The following is a 20,205-nucleotide window of genomic DNA, read 5'->3' on the forward strand; positions in this document are numbered from 1 at the left end:
AACTGTGAGATATCCAAGATGTTCTGCTATAGAGAGACACAGGCTACATTTAAATTCAACAAATTCATATCTGTCAGAGCAATGCCAATGAACTCAAGTGGAACAAGGGAGAAGGAGGTGCTGGATGGGAATGAGTAACTGAAAAAAATGTACCAGAGAGAGATGGAAAAGTTTATCTATCTTACATGATGGAAAAGGTGATGTGATCATTATAAATTATTCTAACTTCCCTACCAGCAGCCTTTACCACTTAAAGGTCCCTTCTTTTCCAGCTCCCCTTCATATATTTTCTTCTCTCATTAGAAGTGAGCTTTGAGGGTAGGAACTGTCTTGTTTGCTTACATTATGTGTTCAGGATTTAGCACATGTGTGCTTGAGACATGGTGAGTTCTTAATAAATACTTTGTTTCTCTCTCCTCTCTTCCCCTCCTCCTCTTCCTCTCTTTTGTTCTCTCTGTCTCCTTTTGCACAAGCTGCACACCCCTCCCCCCATTCATGGAAATGTTTTCCCTCCTGACTTTTACAGCAAGTTTCTCAGATAAAAGCCTCATGTCTGAAACACATAGAGAACTGAGCCAGACTTATAAAATTTGAGCCCATTCTCCAATTGATAAACAGTCAAAGGATATGAACAGGCAGTTTTCAGAAGAAGAAATCAAAACTATCAATAGTCACATGAAAAATGCTCTAAATCATTACAGATTAGGGATGCAAATTAAAACAAGTCTGATATCCCACCTTATAACTATCAGAATGGCTAACTTAGGGGCAGCTAGGTGGCGCAGTGGAAAGAGCACCAGCTCTGAAGTCAGGAGGACCTGAGTTCAAATTCCACCTCAGAACAAACACTCAACACTTAAGTCACTTAATCCCAATTGCCTAAAAAAGAAAAGAAAAAGTTTCAAGATTTAACTTGACAGAAAAGGAAAATGATAAATTCGGGGCAGAGGGTGGGGGGGGCAGAAAAACAGGTACACTAAGGCAATGTTGGTAGAGCTGTGAACTGACCCAACCATTCCGAAGAACAATTTGGAACTATGCCCAAAGGGCTATAAAACTGTGCATACCCTTTAATCCAACTATATCACTACTAGGTCTGTATCTCAAAGAGATCAAAGAAAGGGGGAAAGGACCTATATATACACAAAAATATTTATAACATCTTTTTTTGTGGTGGGAAAAAATTGGAAATTGAGGGCGTGCCTATCAGTTGGGGAATGGCTAAACAAGTTGTGGCACATGATTGTGATGGAATACTATTATGCTATAAGAAATGAGGAGAAGGATGGTTTCAGAAAAACCTTGTAAGTCTTATATGAATTAATACAAAATAAAGTGAGCAGCACTGAAGAACATTGTACACAATATTAACATTGTAATGATGATCAACTGTGAGCTACTGATCAACACAATGATCCAAGATACAATGATCTTAGACAATTCCAAAGGACCAGTGATGAAAAATGCTGTCCACCTCCAGAGAGGGTGCTGATGACCTCTGAGTGCAGACTGAAGTATACTCTTTTTCACTTCATATTTCTTGCTTTTGTTTTGTTTTATTTTTTGGGGGGTGGCAACACGGCTAATATGGAAATATGTTTTGCATGACTTCACATATCATATTGCTTGTCTTCTCAATGGGTGGGGAAGGGACAGGAAGGAGGGAAAATTTGGAACTCAAAAAAATTTTTAAATGAATGTTAAAAATAAATAAGAAATGAAAAAAAAAGAAAAAAACATACCTGCTCTTGACTTGTAGCCACCATAATTACACAGATTATTTTATTGTTGAGAACAGGAGCCCCAGACCCAGGCTCTTATGTTCTTTGTAAACAAATTATCTCCCAAAATGTTATGCACACGATAGATAGAAATTGAAGTGATCCTGGTACAGGATTCCCTAGAGGGTCAGAAAGCCAGTTTGGCTAATCATTAGTAATCTGCAGGAAAATCTAAGGGGCACTAATGTATATGAAAATTACCTAAGAGGCAGAAGGAGCAGAAAACCCAAACTTATGTCAATGAGTAAAGACCAACAAACTGGCATAATCAGACTGGTCTGGTTAAACTAACTGGTCCCCATATGGGGAAGCAGTTTCCAAGGCAGCATAGAGAAACATCACACAGAGAGGTCCAGAAGATTCCTATTTTCTGTTCCTCCCAGGCAGGAAAGAAGGTTAAAAGGCAGGAGAAGCTGCCCTCAGCTGACTCTGCAGAGCACAGAGATTCTGACTTCAGCAGAGAGAGCAGGCCAAGCATCACATTTCTATCTGATAATGCATTCTCCTTAAGAGATTGTGACTCAGCAACAGGTGACTACAGGAGGCAGTGTTAAGCGCCATCTCTGACAGTGAATGGACAATCCAGAAGAACCGCAGACCTTAAAGAAAGCCTTGAAACTTCTAATAGCCAAAGCAGTTCCATCTATTACAGCTACGGCTACTAGCCTTAAAGGACAAATTATGAAAAGGTCACAATCACAGTTATGAGACAAGCTCAATTTTAGCGATGACGGAAGTACACATAAGCGATTTAGGAAGAGAAATATCACAGATAACAACGCAGATGTTTTTGTTTTTTTTTTAAATTCATGTGCCTTTTATATTTCTGAGTTTATCCTTTTTTAAATACACAAAACTGACTAATTCATTAGTTATGAGTAAAAAAAATACTTCAATACAATGCTGATTAACAAAAAGAAATGTTTTTTCTAAACAAGTGATTGAATTATTAGTTACTTCTTAGCCTATTTAAGTACCCATGTTAAACAGAGCTTTTCAACTCATATATATAACCTTACAAAGTGACCAACTCAAAGTGTAGATGATGTCCGCAGATGGCGCCTTTGTTTGTACCTGACTTATTATTTCACTGGTGTAAAAAACTCTCAGGATATATCCTCTATCAATGGAGACCAGCACACAAAAGAAAGGAAAATTTCAAAGGATATTGCAGATACTACTCAAATGACTAGGAGTATAATTCAAAAAAATTATTTTTACAGAAACGGAATATAAATCAGGAATTGTCTCTAGTCTTGGCTCTGTCACTTACTAGCTATGTGACCTTAGCCAAATCACTTCATCACTGGATTTCAGTTTCCTCAGTGTAAAATGAAGAATCTGACATCATTGTCTCTCAGGTAACTGAGCTCTATCATTCTATGACTGAGTTCAGTTATGAAAATAATTCACAAAAACATTTCACATTTATTTAGGGTTTTTCTCACAACAAACCTGGAAGGTAAGCAATGCTATTGTTCAGTCATTTCAGTCTTGTCCAACTCTTTGTAACCCCATTTTGGGCTTTCCTGGCAAAGATACTAGAATAGTTTGGCCTTTCTTTCTCCAGTTCTTTTATAGATAATATTGAAACAAATGGGGTTGAGTGACTTGCCCCGGGTCACACGGTTAGTAAGTGTCTTAGGCCAGATTTGAACTCAGGAAGATAAGTCTTTTGGACTCTAAGCCCAGCATTCTATCCACTGAACCACCTAGCTGTCCCATGGTAATGCAAATACTATTATCCTGATTTTACAGATTTAGAAACTAAGAGTTAGAGTGATGAAGAAGTGACTTATCTATGGCCACATGGTGAGAAATTTCCAGAGAGCTCGGATTTGTGCTCAGGTCTCCTGACTTCAGTTCAGCATTCTTTTTGTTTAATCACAGATTCTCTTCCAACAATCCAGTTAGAGATCTCCAATGTAAAAGCACCAGGAATACCATTCTGTGTGGGTTCTGTATCATGACTAAATGCATATCAATTTTCAAGCCACTGATTCAGAAGCTTGTACAAAATAGAGATAAAATTCCTGATTTATTATTGCTTTAAAATATCTGGCATTAGAGTACCAGGGAAAAGAGAACCAAGCTTCCTAATCTGGAGAATATTTCCTTATGAAGAATTATTTTTTACTTTTCCCTTGTGAAATATAACAATTTTCCTTTAAATCAAATTTGAAAGAATTTTAAATTATTACATTATAGTTTGTCAGTTATATTATAGCTTATTAAATTATGTTATATTCCATTCCATTCCATTGTTAGGTATTATATATTTTATTATATTACATTATATTGTGTATTTAAGGATCAATTTCAACTGCAGAATTGAATGAGACAATCTGTCTCTTACCTGAACATCTTTGTATTTATCTCGTAAATCCATGAGTCGATGATAAGCTTTAATGGCTTCTGAAAATTCACCGACATCAGTGCTGGTGAGAATATAGTTTTCCCAAATCTGCCAATGTTCATAATTACATTTAAGAGCTTCCTGCAGTGTTCGAAAAGCTTTGATTCTGTGGAAGGTGGAATAAAGAAAGGGACATACACAAACATAAGAACATATATACCTATATACATATATACAACGTTATATATGTTAGTTAAAATGAGTAAAAAATTCAAGATTCAGAATAAGATATACATTACCAGACATGTAGGAAACTAAGATTTTTTTTTGCTTGACTATGAATATTTGTTACAAGACTAGTTTTTTTTTTAGTTTGTTTTTGCTTTGCTTTGTTTTGGTTTTGGTTTTCAGTTGAAGAGCAAAAGAAAAAGTGGGATAGTGATAGGGTAGCCAAAGAGAAAAGAAAAATTAAGAAATGAAAAAGAGGGAGACTGAAATATTTTTTAAATGCCCAAAGAGAATGCAAGATTTTACATTTATCCCTACTACATTTCATCACCTTAGATTCAGTTTTGAGTCCTAGTCTGTCAAGATCATTTTAAATTCTGACTCTGCAGTCTAGTGCCCTGGCTATCTCTCTCAAATTTCTTTCAGCTGCAAATGTGATAATGATGATATCTATGGTTTTATTGAAGTCATTAATAAAATTGTTAAACAAAATTTTAGGAAAATTCCCATGAACTATTTAGGTGTAATGAGTAGGAATTGAAGAGAAGCAAAGTTAGGCTTAATATAAGGAAAACTTCCAAACAATTAGGTATATTCAAAAGCTGACAGGGTACCTTACAGGACAGTGGGTTCAGCAGAGACCTATGAAGGACCCTACTAGAGACATTATATCCTATATTAGGATATATAATTTATTATATATCCTAATATAGGATATATAATTTATTATATATCCTAATATAGGATATAAAAGGATATTAAAAGAAATGTAATGACAACAAAAAAAGATTAAAGACAAAAAAAGTTCTTTGTGCAAAGAGTGAGGGTTGGTGAAACAAACTACTATATATAATTGTAATGGAATATCACTGTTTTATTCAAAAGGATGACTATGAAATATATAAAGAATTTCATTAAGACATACAAAATAATGTAAAGCTTATAAAGCAGAAACAAAGCAGCATACATATGTACTATGACAGAAGGAAAGAAACAAGTATTTATCAAGTGCCTACTATGTGCCATAAGCACTTTACAACTATAATCTCACCTGACCCTCACAACAATCCTGGGAGGTAGATGCTATTATTATCTTCTTTTTACAACTGAAGAAACTGAGGCAAACACAGGTTAAGTGACTTGGCCAGGGTCACACAGCTAGTGAGTATGGCTAGACTTCAACTCAAGTCTTTCTGACTCTAGGTCCTGTGCTCTATCCACTGTACCACCTAGTTGTCTGTAACTATACAAAAGCCAGCAATGAAGCTACTGGAAGGTATGAGTTGTGTTTTTTTGTTTTTTTAATTTTTAGGCAATTGGGGTTAAGTGACTTGCCCAGGGTCACACAGCTATTAAGTGCCAAGTATTTGGTCTGAGGCCGGATTTGAACTCAGGTCCTCCTGACTTCAGGGCCGATGCTCTATCCACTGCACCACCTAGCTGCCCCGAGTTGTGTTTTTATACATACACACACACACACACACACACACATATACACATATATAATATAATAACTATTTTTGTTATATGTCTTTATTTTTAAAAGGAAAAAATAAATTCAATTTCAGTTCAAATTGGCCCCCTAATTTTTAATTTGGTTAAGTTATTTCTCAGCTGAAAAAAGTAGGGTCATTTCAGGCTTTAGCAAGATAATGGAATTCACTACAGACTTAGTTCAATTTGATTTAAAGATCTTCTAGTTATGAGGAAACTACATCAAATGTGTTCAGAAAACCATGTTTATATTTTGTTTAAATGTCTTATGGTAAGAGTAATATGAATTCTATCAGGAAAATAAAATTTTTTTAAAACTTCAAAAATTATAGCTATTACTAGGAAATCATTATATTTAAATCTGAACTAACACCTACACAGTTGATACTACCAAAATGTCTGTTGGAAAGGAAGCTGTTTTTCTCTTTAATGGCAGAAGTTTGCTGGGAGGAAAACAGGTGGGGTAGGCCACTGGGGCTTTTGTTCTTTCAATGTAGAGATGCCTTTTATGGTTTTTCTGTTCTCCTTCTTAGATTGTATGGAGGAGAATAAAAACACTAGAGGGAATTTGTCTCAATGGCTATAAAGAAGCCTGAAATCACTGGAAATACTCTTTCAGTTTTATTATAGTTGGTGGCTATGAAAAGCTGGAAAAGGTACTTTGTGCTGTACAGCAGAATACTTAAGGAGAAATCATTGGAAAGGACTTTTGATCCTCAGCTGAAATGTCCAACTACTTATCAGTCCTCAGTACAGAATTACTCTTAACAGGGAATCCTCTATGAATCAGAATGAATTAGAATTCTAATCAAAGGCCAAGGGAAGAGGAAGCTGTGACTCAGAGATAAAAATAAGCAAGAAAGGCACTAAGCTCTACCTAGGCAATTTATTTATTTAAAAATGTGTCCCACATAATATTATCTTCACACACGATACAGCTAACATTGCCATGTTAACAGAGTTCTATTTTTTATAAACAAATAAATTCATGACTCTGTTATCAAAACCTTAAACAAAACACCACTTATAGGTCAGACTACGGCTTCACAGAAATCAAAGAGAGTATTACCACTAGTAGCAATGTTCTCCTAAGTAAAAAAATAACAGCTGACAATTATATACCATTTTAACATCTGCAGGAGGCTTTACATATCCTCACAACTTTATGAGGCAGATTTTGCAGCTATTCTGAGGATGAAGAAAATGAAGTTTACAGAGATCTATAGGCCTGTCCGAGGTCACACAGCCAAATGTCTAGCAAATCCAAGGCTAGAACCCAAGAACCTTAATTCTTCAGGGATGTGCTTCCCATTACAAAGCTTGCCCTTAAAATGGAATGGGGAAACATTTATTAAGTACCTCCTATGGGCCAAACACTGTGCTAGGTGCTGGAGATATAAATAAAGAAGTGAGACAGTCTCTCCTCTCAAAGACGATACATAAAAGAGAGTTAGCATCATGGCAGACAGAAATGTCAGGAAGTACTTAGCAGGGGAAATGGCAAGGTCAGAAAGAACTGAGCTCGGGGATGCCTCTAACAGAGGTGAGCATTGGGAGTGGGGCATGGGGAAAGAGTCAGCCAATCATCTGAGAGTGGGCTTGGTAGGGGAAGGGGAAGGCCCATGGTTCTCTGTGTCTAGAGGTACTAGTGCCTGGTCGGTTGGCCTGCCCATTGGCAGGCTGGAGTGGGGAAGGAAAAGGTCCTTGCAATTGTTTTTCATGCATTAAAGAAATCTAGAATACTACCATCTTGTGCTCAGTCACTGGTAAAATAAGACTGGGGGGGTGGGGGGGAAGAGTCAGTGTTTTGATGTCTACCTTATTTTTCTGTATTAGGAATATGCCAAGGTATAGCACAGATGTTTTCAACATAAGATGAAATCATTTCCAGTATATGTGAAATTCTGACCTACTTAACTTCCTCACAGTTTGGGACTTCCTCAGCCTACTGACTTAAATGTTCGTCACAAGTCAGTAGCCACTCCATCACAATCACCCAGAAGCCCTCAAGTGGATCCCTATGGAAAAGTAGTAAGAATGGTAGGCCCCATCACTTGCTGACCAAATCAGTGAAGCCCAGATTTGCAGTGGAGACCCCTCCCCCCACCATAAACACATACTAGTCTTGTATCTCATTGCGTATAAAGCCAGAGGGTATGGTGGCTCTCTGCATCTTGCCATTTCAAATTCCAACAGTGCATACAGAGGAAGGAGGGAATGACAGTTACTTCTGTCGGCTCTGCAACACATGCACAACACACCCATCTTTTAAATCCATTTCCCTTTTTCCCTTCTCTCTGCTACCATCATAGTACTAAATGACATATCACCTGGATATCACAATAGCCTTCTAAATTGTTTTCCTGATTCCAATCTCTTGAATCTTTCTTACCATCACTATCATAGTATGAATATGATGATCGTGTCACTGCCCTCTTCAAAAACCATCAATGGCTCCCCACTGTCAACTACATAAAGTTCAAACTTCTTAGCTTTGCATTAAGGTTTTCTATAATATTCAAACTGGCTGACTCACGGCTCCCAGGAGTCAGATGCTCCACTCTTTCCAATTCCTAGTAATGTGTCATCTCAGGGAGGTCCCTAGACAGACACTATTCCCTAGTAATCTCCAATACTATCTATTGAAATTCCATCTATCCTTCAAGGCCCTGCTCAAATGCTGTGTACTCCATGAAGCCTTTCCTGGTTCTCCTATCCAGAAGTAACCTCTCTCTGTTCAGATCTCTCCCAGGATTGTTTGTCTCTCTCCTATTATCTGTACATCGGTATACTCTTTCATCTGCCAGGTTTTCAACTCACAAAGGACAAGAGCAGTGTCTTATTTACCTTCGTATCCCCAGTCGTGTAGCACTGTGCTGTGCACACAGTAAGTACAAAATGCTTATTGGATATCATATAAACTCTCTGGAATAAAATACAAATTCCTCAGTGTAGCATTTAAAGTCCTTCACAATCTGGTTCCAACCTGACTTTTCTGACCTGTTTCATTATTCTCCTTGATGCTCTTTATGTTACAGCCAAATTGGACTACTTTCCCCCAAGGCTCAGTCCTGGTGCTATCCCTATACATCTTTCCTGGTGTCTCCCTTTGTTAAAGCTCTCTCTCCCTCCTCAAACTCCCTTAAGTTGACCATTCTGTTTATGTGTTACACTACCTGGTGGAAGATAAGTTTCTTGAAGGTAGACTTTTTTTTTTTAAAGTTTTTGTACTCCCAGTACCTAGCGTAGAGAAAGTAAACTATTTAACAAATGGTTTAAATGAAGTGAATCAATACTTTGAAAGACTTGAGAACTCTGATTAAAGTGATAACCAGCTATGATTCCAGAGAACCAATGAAGAAAGATGCTTCCCATCTCCTGACAGAGAGATCATAAATAGACGCAGGGTGTAGAAGGAGAAAGATATTTTTGGACATGATCAGTGTGGGAATTTGTTTTTCTTGAGAGGCAGACTTGTTACAAGGGTTTGGTTTTGTTTTATTATTTTTTTCCCTCAAAGTTAGGGTGAAGTGAAAGCAAGAGACAACAAATTTAATTTAATTTTTAAAAAGAAATGAAGTGCATTACTATAAGAAGGTTGAGCACTCCTAAGCCAGACTTTGTAAGTACATAGCTAGAGGTTAAAAAAAAAGTTAAATAGTTGTAATCAAGATTATAAAAGTTTATTGGCCCTAAAGAAAATCAGAATTAGGATATGAATGGAGTTAAAATGCAAACATTCTCTGAAACAAGACCCAATTTTCTTTCAGTGAATTCCTCTTCAAACTAAAACCATCCCTTGGGGACAATAATGTAAAAATCTTTACTCTAACTTAAATTTTAATTCTATAATATCAGGATGTTTTCCAGCTCCTCAATATGTTCCTACTAAGTCCATGATTTTCTTTTCTTGTCTCTTTTTTTTCCCCCGAGCAGGAAGCCAGAAAAATACTTGTATCGCCAAGTTTAAAAACATCCAAAGAACAGGGGTCAATTTCAAGGGTAATTATCACCTCCAATTTGAGCCCTGTGCTTAGCCATGATTGATGTCTGTAAAAGAGAACTGAAGCTTAGGGGGGAAGGAAGGAGAAGGGAAGAAACAGAATAACATGTTGTCTGGGCAGCTACTAAACAAGTGCGCATCAGAATGCTTAAGAAGGAATCCAAAGAGTTATTGATCCCTAAACAGCAATGAAGGGATCCCCAACAGACTTTCAATGTAGGGTAAACCCATATAAACTGAATGAAGATCCTTCCAAACTTTCAGGAAACTTTAGGAGTTATTTTGGAACTCTGCATTTTAGAGACTCATTATTATTATTAATAAATATGCCTTTATATGGTGCTTTAAGGTTTGCAAAACTCTTTATGTACATTATTTAATTTGATCTTTCCAGCCACCCTGTGAGGTCAACATTACAGTTATTATAACCCCTATTTTATGGGTAGGGAATTCACTTATAGAGAAGTGAATTGATTTGGTCATAGAGTCCACACAACAACTAAATATCTGAGGTGAAATTCAAACCCAGGTCTTCCTATCTTCAGGTTCACATTCCATCCACTACACCAAGCTCTCTCTCTCTCTCTCTCTCCAGATTCCATGAAGAAGCATAGTAAAAACAAAACACATGATTAAAAAAAAAATCAGAGTAGAGGTGGAAGATTTTCAACAGTCAGTCCACAAGCATTTATTAAGCACTTAATATTTACTAGCACTATGCTAAGCATTATGGGATATAAAGAAAGGCAAGAAACAATCCACAGTGCCTGCTCTTATAGAAGGAGCATATACAAACTTGGAAATATGTAAGGACTCCTTTTGTTACTTAGATTTTAACCATCCAAAGAATAAAGAATGAGAATTAAGTTATATGGCCATTTCTAATAAAAATCTTCATGGAAAATACCTTTGGATATGTCAATGGATCTATAAACTGCTTTATGAAGAAGTTACCTCTTTTGGTTCTCAGCCCACAAGGCAGATAAAGACAACTGACTGTACTGTGGAAAGACCAGGGTCAGCAAAGAACTTAATACGTAACTATGGGCAGATCACTGACCCACTCCAGGTCTCTAGTTTCCATAGCTTTCAAATGGGGTGCCTTCTAGTCCTGGGATTCTACAGCTTCTATAACCTCAGGTTAAGAAAAATTCTGGTCCTTGTTCTCATTTAACTGACTGCCGATTTTGTGGCAACACTATGATATGAAACAAACAAGGATGACATACCCTGGTTTTTACTCTATTTGACTTTTAAAGCCCTTTGTAACCTGGACCCTTCCTACCTTTCTAGTCTTCTTACACTTTACTCCCCTCAATATGCCACTGGCCCCTCAGGTTCCTTGCACTAGACAATCTATCTCCTGATTCTAAGTGTTTTCACTGGCTATACCCCACACCTGGAATGCTTTCTTTTCTCATCTCTGCCTCCCAGCATCTCTGGCTCCCTCCAAGTCTCAGCTAAAGTACTACCTTCTACAAGAAAGCTTTACCAGTTCTTAATTTTAGTGTCTTCACTTTAAGACTACCACCAATTTGTTCTCTATGTTGCTTGTGCTTACATATTTGCATGTTGTCAACTTTATTTACTGTGATCTCCTTGAGAGCAGGGATTTTATTTCTCTATTTATTCTTTTTTTTTTTTTTGCCTTTCTTTGTATCCCCAGCTCTCTTCATAGTACCGGGCACACAGTAGCCATTTAATAAATACTAGCTGACTGACTGACTTTTCCCCTTTGGCAAACAACATAATGTGCCAAAATAACACAAAAATTGCCCACAGACTGAATCAAGAAATTCAATACAAGGTGGATTTAAATGACTTCTACTTCTCTGCATAGCCTCCTTCTATATTCTAATGCCTTTAATTGGGAAGTAATTTAGGAAAAGAAGTAGTAACTCATCAAGTTTTATAAGCAGTGTATTTTGTTCACAATTATAAAAGGAACTCTTGGCATGACTGTCCTTTTTCATCTCAAAAGAAGCTGCCTTCTCTTATCACAGACCTAACAATTTAAAAACCACAGGGAACAGCAGGTATTTTAGTCCCATCATGTTTTTTTTTCCAAATACTGCAGTTATCATCTTTGTGAAAACAAGTCCAGAAATACTGGACTACACACACACACTCTCTACTTCCTTGAACAGATCTGTAAAATGTCAAAAACCCTAGGAGCCTGATAACTTGGCAACAACCTTTGCTGAAATACTATTTCCATACTGTTAGCATTGCTGGGACACCAAATTACACCAATTTGAAATACCCACCCACAGGAGAGTATTTTGGAGAAGGGCAGAAGCAGCTCTGTTTTAACTTTACTGAGTTATTTTAATATTGTTACCAATGACTTCAACAGAGGTATAGATGGCATGCTTACCAGTTTTGCAGATGACACAAAGCTGAGAAGGAAAACTATCACTATAGATGTCAGATTTAGGACTCAAAAAACAACATTGGGCTAAATCTACTATTAATTCAATAAAGATAAATATAAAGTCTTACACCTGAATCCAGAAAAATTTGCAGCATATGTAAAAGACAGGAGTCATGGCTAGACAGTAGATCATGTTTAAAAAAACAAAGATCTGTGGATTTGGGGTGGCTAAAAGCCCAATAATGTGATATGGTAGCCAAGGAAGCTAATGTAATCTGGAGTTACATTAAAAAAGGCCTGGTGTCCAGTACTGGGGAAGGTGGTAAGTCCCTGGTATGACCATATCTTGAGAATTGCGTTAAATTCTGGGCACTACATTTTAGAATAGACATTGACAAATAGTGGTGTCCTGAAATGGATAATAAAGATCATCTGAGGATCAGGTGAAGAAATTGGGGGGGTGGGTAAGGGGAATAGAGGCAGAACTTCCAATAGAAGAGAAGACTTAGCAGCTGTTAGCTATCTTAAAATATTCAAATTACTGACAAGTAGAAGAGATTAGACATTCTGATTGGCCCCAGTGGGAAGTACTAGGCCCATAATGCCTGGTACATTGTATGCACTTAATAAATGTTTGTTGACTGACAGAACGATGCAAAGAAGTAAATTTAGACTTGACATAAGAAAAACTTTCTAACAATAAGAGCTCTCCAAAATTGGAATGGGATGCTTCAAGAAGTAGTGAGTTACTTATTGCTAAAGGTCTTGAGGCAAAAAGTGGATGACAGCTTGTCAAGTATTTTGTAGCAAGGGTTCTTTTTTGGGCAGGGGTTGAACCTTTCAATACTGATTTTCTGATTCCTTTAAGATTTCATTTTAATATATACTAAGCTCACTCTGCAAATTTCAGGATTTCTTTAAACTACAAGTTCAGAAGGTGTCAACCTGTGTGTGTAGAATGAGTTAACTCACCAAGGAGTTCTTTATGCCAGTGTAATGACAGGTCCAGTCCCTATCCTCACCTTTTCAAGCTTGAGAATATCCCCATCATATATCATGAATGAAAGACGCTCTCACAATCAATTCAATCAGCAAGAATTTATTAAGTGAAGACTACATATCAGGCACTATACTAAGATCCAAGGAATCCAAAAGCAACAAAGTCCCAACTGTCAATGAGATAATTAAAGGGACTGATATTCAATTGAGATGACACAGGCTCCTTTTAAATGCACTGTAATTTACATATTATTTGTGAAGTTTGCATCAAAGGTATTTTTTTAAGTGTATCACCTATTTCTAAAGAAACAATTCCTAGGAAATATATATGTGGAATAGCAGCCCTCAATTGCAATATCACATGTGATGTACTAAGTCCCCTGTCTCCCCCATGACCATAAAGATTAGCTAGTCTTCTGCATAAAACACAAAGGAGTCATCCCCCAAGTCTTGATTGGCCCAGGGGACAAAGGCAAGTCACCTAGCTGTTGATTCATCTGCCTGATGGTCTCAGTCCATATTGACTTGGCTCCCATTCACCTAAGGCAGAAAATATTATCCCTTCAGGAGTTTGGGCCCTTCAGACTTGGTAGATGAGTCATAGTAACCTGCCCCATGTGACCAGTCAAGTTTCCAAATGGAGGTAAGGGGGCCACATCTAATTAAAATGAGTGCTGTGTCCTTCTTCAGTATCCTTTCTACGCAATGACTAAGTAAACCTCTTTTGGTTCACTGTTGAATGACCTGTGAATGTTTCATTTCACTCCAGTACTAGACGTAAATTACCAGGAGACCTTCCTGAGTCAGTCTCAGCCCACTACATCTAATAACTTCTCTCAATTTTGTGATGACATCATTATTATCATCATCTATAAATATTTTCCGAGCACAAGCTAAAGTATAGGACGTTATGCTAGGTATTAGGATAAAAGGTTAGATGTAAAGTCCCTGCCTTGAAGGGGTTTATAATGTAGATATGGGTGTGTGTTTTTTTTAAAGGGGCTGGATGGTATATACTTATATATGCACATAAAAGCATGTATGTATATGTATGGAAAACAACAATACAAAGTACCATGTGCTTAGTGACTGATAGATAAAGACAAGTCATACAAGAGTTCAAAAGGCAATTCATCACACAAAAAAACAGTGTTTTCTGGACTCACTCTACTATCCACACCCCCACCCCAAATCAATGAGCCTGACCTGATTATTATAGATCAGTAAGTATTGATGCTCTTAAGTAAAAGGAAGATTAAACACTTCACTCTAATTAGCTGATAAAGTTTAAAGGAAAGTTCACAATTCAAATGAATTTGCATGGCACATTCATTAAGTGACTGCTATGCACAAGGCTCCTTGTTCAGTGTTTTCAGTTATGTCAATGCTTCACGGCCCCATTTGGGGTTTTCTTCGAAAAGATATAGGCATGGTTTGCCATTTCCTTCTCCAGCTCATTTTACAGATGAGAAACTGAGGCAAACAGAATTAAGTGACTTGCCCAAGGTGACACAGTTAGTAGGTGTCTGAGGCCAGAACTGAATGCAGAAAGATGAATCTTCCTGACTTCAGGCCAGGTGCTCCATCCATGGAGCCACCTAGCTGCCCAAGTACAAGGCACTGGGTTTTAAATGCAAGTTTTAGATGTAAACTCCTATAGCCATGGAGTTTTTGACCATTTTTAACCTTCTTTTGGGCCACTGATACCTTTGGCACAATCTGAAGAAGCCAATGGATCTCTTTCCAGAATGCCTTTTTTTTTTTTTTAAATGCATGAAGCAAAATGGATTACAACGGAAACCAATTATATTGAGCTATTCAAACATCTTAAAAATAAATTTAGGGACTCCAAGTTAAGAACTCCTGTCCCAGACCAGGGTCATTTATTATGGTAACTTCAAACTACAGTTATCCCTTCCCTTTCACATTGTGGGGATTAAGGGAATGGTGCCCTCATGATCTTGAAAATCTGTATAAAATGTTTTGGCCTTCCCTTCCTGCAAGAGAAGAAGTGAATTATCATGGTATTAAGAGGGAAAGTATGTTGATATTACATAATACTATACATATATTTTATGCATTTCTGAATTTCTAAGCTTTTTCTGTATCTGTTAGTCTTCACATGTCATCTGTGGCTTCTGCAAACTCCCCAAAACACCTATTTAATTTCTTATGCTGACCTGCGATATATCAAAAGCACTATGTGAAAAGTCGCGATATGGAAGGGATAATGGTAAACCCTAAATTCTGTCAACAATGCTCCTGAGTTCATAAGCAAAACAAAAAAGATTAAGAGAACCAGGGTTGTGACTTCTAGACAGAACAGTTGATTTATCATATAGAACTTTGCTAACAGCTAAACAAAGTGCACATCTATTTCTGCTCATTTATCTTGCAAATCTGTGCTATTAGATAGTACTTTTTACAAGAGTAAGAGTATCCCCCTCCCCACAACCCAGTCCTTACTATTGATTCCCAAGGCTGACCGCCAAAACCTCTCCTGCTGTTTGTCTACTACAACTACTTTATGTATGCAACTCACTAAATCCAGGCAGCTGATTAAGCACATACACCACTGCCTCTCTTAAATGCAATTCATGCACAAGTCAAGACATCACCCATAATATGTCACTGGTTGTCTTAGAAAACAAAGCATGAACAACAGTATTAATTGTTATAAATCTTTGCAAAACTAGGAAATGGAGAAAGTGTGGTGAAAAGCACTAGGTAGTACTGGATTCTAGTCTCATGTCTGCCACTAGTGGTTAAACTTGGTTGAGTTAACTTACTTCTCTCATTTTTCTCATCAAAAATCTGGGAGTCAGATTAGATGACTCCTAAGTTTTCTTACTGCCCTAAAACTCAGTGGTTTTAAGATTCACTACAGTGCAATTTTCATTATGACACATTATGACAATCAAAACATCTTCTTAATGGTCCTGTTGTTTCAAAAAAATATTTATTATAACAGTCAGAAAAGCTCTGGCCCCAACACTTACCAGCTGCATGAAAGTCATTTGACCTCAAAGTGCACCGGGTGACTCTTTAAGACTATGAAATTGTCCACTTGCATTAGTGGAAGGAGTTCCCTACACTCATGACTAACTCTCCCCTCTCCCCTCCCCCAATGGTTATGATAGTAATTCCACCAAGACAAAATAATTTGGATAGTTCTATTGGGAATGTGACCATCACACTCTTTCCTTAACAGATAAAGGGATAAAGGGGAAAAGTTAAGCAATTAAGCAAAATAAAACTGCACAATGACATTGGCAAAAATGAGTAAAGAATCTCTATTTAACTCCAAAATCCAGACTCTTTTTTGCTAGGAGCCAAATCACATTCCTACTAACGGTTTCTGAACTGGTTCTGACTGAGGCTTCTGACTAAATTACAAGAAGGGTGTTGTTGTTGTTGTTGTTGTTGTTGTTGTTGTTACAAACTGTTTCAAGGAGAAAAAAGGATTATAGGATCATAGACTTGGAGCTAGAAGAGACCTCAGAGGTCATCTAGTACAACTCCCCCATTTTACAGATGAGGACACCAAGAACCAAAGAGGGAAAGGCTTATTCACACAGGTAGGAAAGAGCAAGGGCAAGATTTGAACACAGGTCCCCTGTCTTGAAGTCCAGCACTCTTCCCAAAACTACAAATCTAAATCAAACTGTGTAATGTAACAAATAAAGAAACAGTTTTGTTTTTGGCAGAAATAGAAATTTGACCTAACTTAAGTACTATTAGTTCTTTCTTCTATTTATTGGTTTTCAAATATATTTATGATTGATTACTTTCCAAAAGTACAATGAACAAAATAAATGTCTCATTATTTTGCTATATCTTCTCTCTACCATAAAATCACATATCTACTTTTCTTCACAAAAAAGTTTCTAACACGCAATTTTCTTAAATAGGCTGCTCTAAGAGAATATCATCATTTTTTCTTATTTTTAAATTTAATTTTATAAGTTAACTTATGCTGCTTTTGTGTTACAAAGAAACTCTGAACCCAATATATAAATTTCAGTGTTCTATTTTTAAAGTCTAATTCTTTGTGGTAAAAATTAAACTTATAGAAGCCAAGTATAGGTCAGTATTTTCTATATTATATACTAATCTCACTGTTTTTTCCCTCATGGTACCTCCATTATGACCACCACTATATTTAATTCACTCAGCTTTGGAACTCTCACCCTTGGGTCAAGTTGTCCTGATCTTTGAATGCATGAATACATATTCACAAAGCATATTATATCTAACTGGCCCCAGTCCAGACCTTTCAGACTAGTGGCTCTCAAAATGTGGTCCAGGGACTCTTGAGAATCCCTGAGACCCTTGCCAGGGGTCCACAAGGTCAAAACTATTTTCACAAAACTAAGATGTTGTAAGTTCTAATACGTTAAATAATAATATAATATAACCTACATAAACAAATGTTCTTGAGGAGGGACTCGATTATTTTTTAAGAGTATAAAGGGTCCTGAGACCAAAAAATTTGAGAACCTCTGCTCCAGACCATGCTTCATAAGCCATCTAGAAGTAACCAATCAATACTAGCGCTGTTTCTGGAAGGGATAAATCAATCGATTGCCCTATGGCTCTCTACTTACCATCTCTGTGACCTACAAATTGACCCTCCCTAACTGCCAGTTATCTATCAATCTATCTATCAATGTTATTTCCCTTTAAGAAAATGTAAGCATTTTGAGAGAAAGGAGGTCCAGTTTTTATATTTCTATCTCCCAGCTTTTAGTAAAATAGTAAAGGCTTAATAAATGCTTTTCATTCATTTATTTGTTCAATAAGGAGACTGCTCTTTTCTCTCCCATTATCCTCTCTGGCTGCAATATCATAGTTTCATCTTTCTGGCTCTTGATGACTGCTCTTATAGAGGGAAAAAGGAAGGATGGGAGAAAAGATTCAGAGTCCTTAGGCACACATAATATGTAGAAATAAACATAAGAACACATAACATAAAAAATAAAGAAGTAATCATTCTGAAACTAATACAAAAAGAACAGATTTCTCTAAGTGTATCTATGTAGAGAATATGAAAAATAAAATCATTCAGCTAAAAATACAGTACGCAAGAGTACTACTAAATTACATTGACATACAGCCCTTTTCAGAAGCTTTTCCATATAGATTACCTCATTTAATCCTCATAACAACCCTCTAAGGTAGTGAGTACAAGTATGTCACTGATCTCATTCTGCAGATGACAGAATTCATTTTCAGAGAGGTGAAAACAACTTGTCTAAGATCCAGCATGGCCACCTCAACCCAAGGGGGAGATTCAGAACTTCCCAATTTCATCTCCCCAGTCCTACTCTATGCCTAGGTTTCTTAGGCTCCACAAATGGTGAAACTTTTCTTTAAAAACAAAACAAAACAAGAAATCACAACCACAGTTGACTTCTTCAAAAAGGGAGTTTTATTTCTAGAAGATCCATTAATCAAGATTTCCCTCCACTACAGAAGCCTAATGGGGAAAGCTAACAAGACTGGGAAAATTTCCCAAGGGAATTCTGGAAACCATCACTGAAGATATTTAAAGTTGTACTAAATAGAGCAGTTGGAAAATACTATAAAGTAAAAAATCCTGCAGTGGTGGGGAGAACAAGATGATTTAAGAGACCATAATCATCTCTAGCATTTTTTTGAAAGAAGCAACAGTGATTTACCTCTGTCACGATCTCATGAGTCCAACATGAGCTACGTGTGGAGCAGCAGCAAGAAGAAGAGAGAAGAAGGAATAGAAGGGAGGCTTACCTCGGACGTTACAACTTTATTTCTACACAATGAGCTAATTCAGAGAAGCTGCTAAAAGGCAAGGGGGGGGGAGGGTCGTGGGTAGAAACTCCTAGGAAAAAGTTGTGCTCACAAGATTGATGGGCTGAAAGAAAAACAAGGAGCACCAAGAGTCTGGTAACTCAAAATTATCAGAGTTACTAGAAAATATCGCTGAGATCATCCTGCAAGTATGCCAGGCCCGCCTCCCCCTCACTCCCCTTACCACTTTTAAAACTTGTTTTGGCTGTCTTTTGGGTTAATATAATCAGCTGCTATCAGAAACCTAATATTAATGATTTACTGAAAGAGTGAAGGAAGAACAAGCTGTATGTTATTAATGGAGATTGTCAGCTAATGCCAGAGGAAGCATTTCAAGATCTCAAAGAGAGAGGAAAAAAAATTCCCTTCCCCTTAAACTACTGCAGACTAACTCAAGGGAAATGAAAAAAGTAGGCATGAGACAAAAGGCCCCTGCTCCAGCATCTACTCCCTCTTCATCACTATTGGAGCTAACAGTATGGGGTGCCATAACTAGCTTAATTTAAGGGCCTGTGTTTAGAGGATCTTTCACCCCAGAACCCACAACATGTGAAGACTGTACCTATTCTACTGTATACTGTGTCATCAAACCATCTAAGAAAAGAATGTTTCAGTTTCCATGACAAAGCAAAGCAGGAATGCTGCTGTCATTTAAGGACCTATCCCTTCCTCACCATTTATAATCAATGAACCTGGATGAATGAGTCAAGAATGACTCCTAGGCTGAAAACCAGCATGATACCCTCAAAAGAAGGAGAGAAGTTTGGAAGACAGCTGGATTAGGCATGGAAAGAAAACAGGTTCTATCTGGAACATGATGAGTTTGAGACTATGGGAAATCCAATTCAAAGTGCTCAATAGTTAGTGATTATAGGATCACAGAATCCTAGTTCTAGAACTGAAAGGAACCCCAGAAGCCATCTAATATAACCCCTCTCATTTTACATATAAAGGAACTGGAGTCTATGGAGTTAAAGTGACTTTTCCAAGGTCACACAGGTAGTAAGTTTCACAAACAGACTATAAAATCCAGGTCTTCTAAATCCAGAGCACATTTCTTGATGCAGGACTAGAGCTTGAGCAATTAAGGCAGGAGATAGATAGATAGATAGATAGATAGATAGATAGATAGATAGATAGA

The 20,205-nt window shown here is 37.2% G+C and overlaps 1 protein-coding gene across 2 annotated transcripts in view; it reads right to left on the minus strand.

Moving 5' to 3' along the window:
* The window catches only part of TTC27 (tetratricopeptide repeat domain 27), a 228,476-nt gene that overhangs the window by 26,662 nt on the left and 181,609 nt on the right, over positions 1 to 20,205 (minus strand). For both annotated transcript variants that reach the window (XM_027850566.1, XM_027850565.1), the window contains exon 16: positions 4,138 to 4,303. In XM_027850566.1, the coding sequence (XP_027706367.1) occupies positions 4,138 to 4,303 (166 nt within the window). The remainder of the gene's footprint in view (positions 1 to 4,137; positions 4,304 to 20,205) is intronic.

Source organism: Vombatus ursinus, unplaced genomic scaffold (genome assembly GCF_900497805.2).
Source record: "Vombatus ursinus unplaced genomic scaffold, bare-nosed wombat genome assembly UNPS02009062.1, whole genome shotgun sequence".
In the NCBI taxonomy this organism is placed as follows: domain Eukaryota; kingdom Metazoa; phylum Chordata; class Mammalia; order Diprotodontia; family Vombatidae; genus Vombatus; species Vombatus ursinus.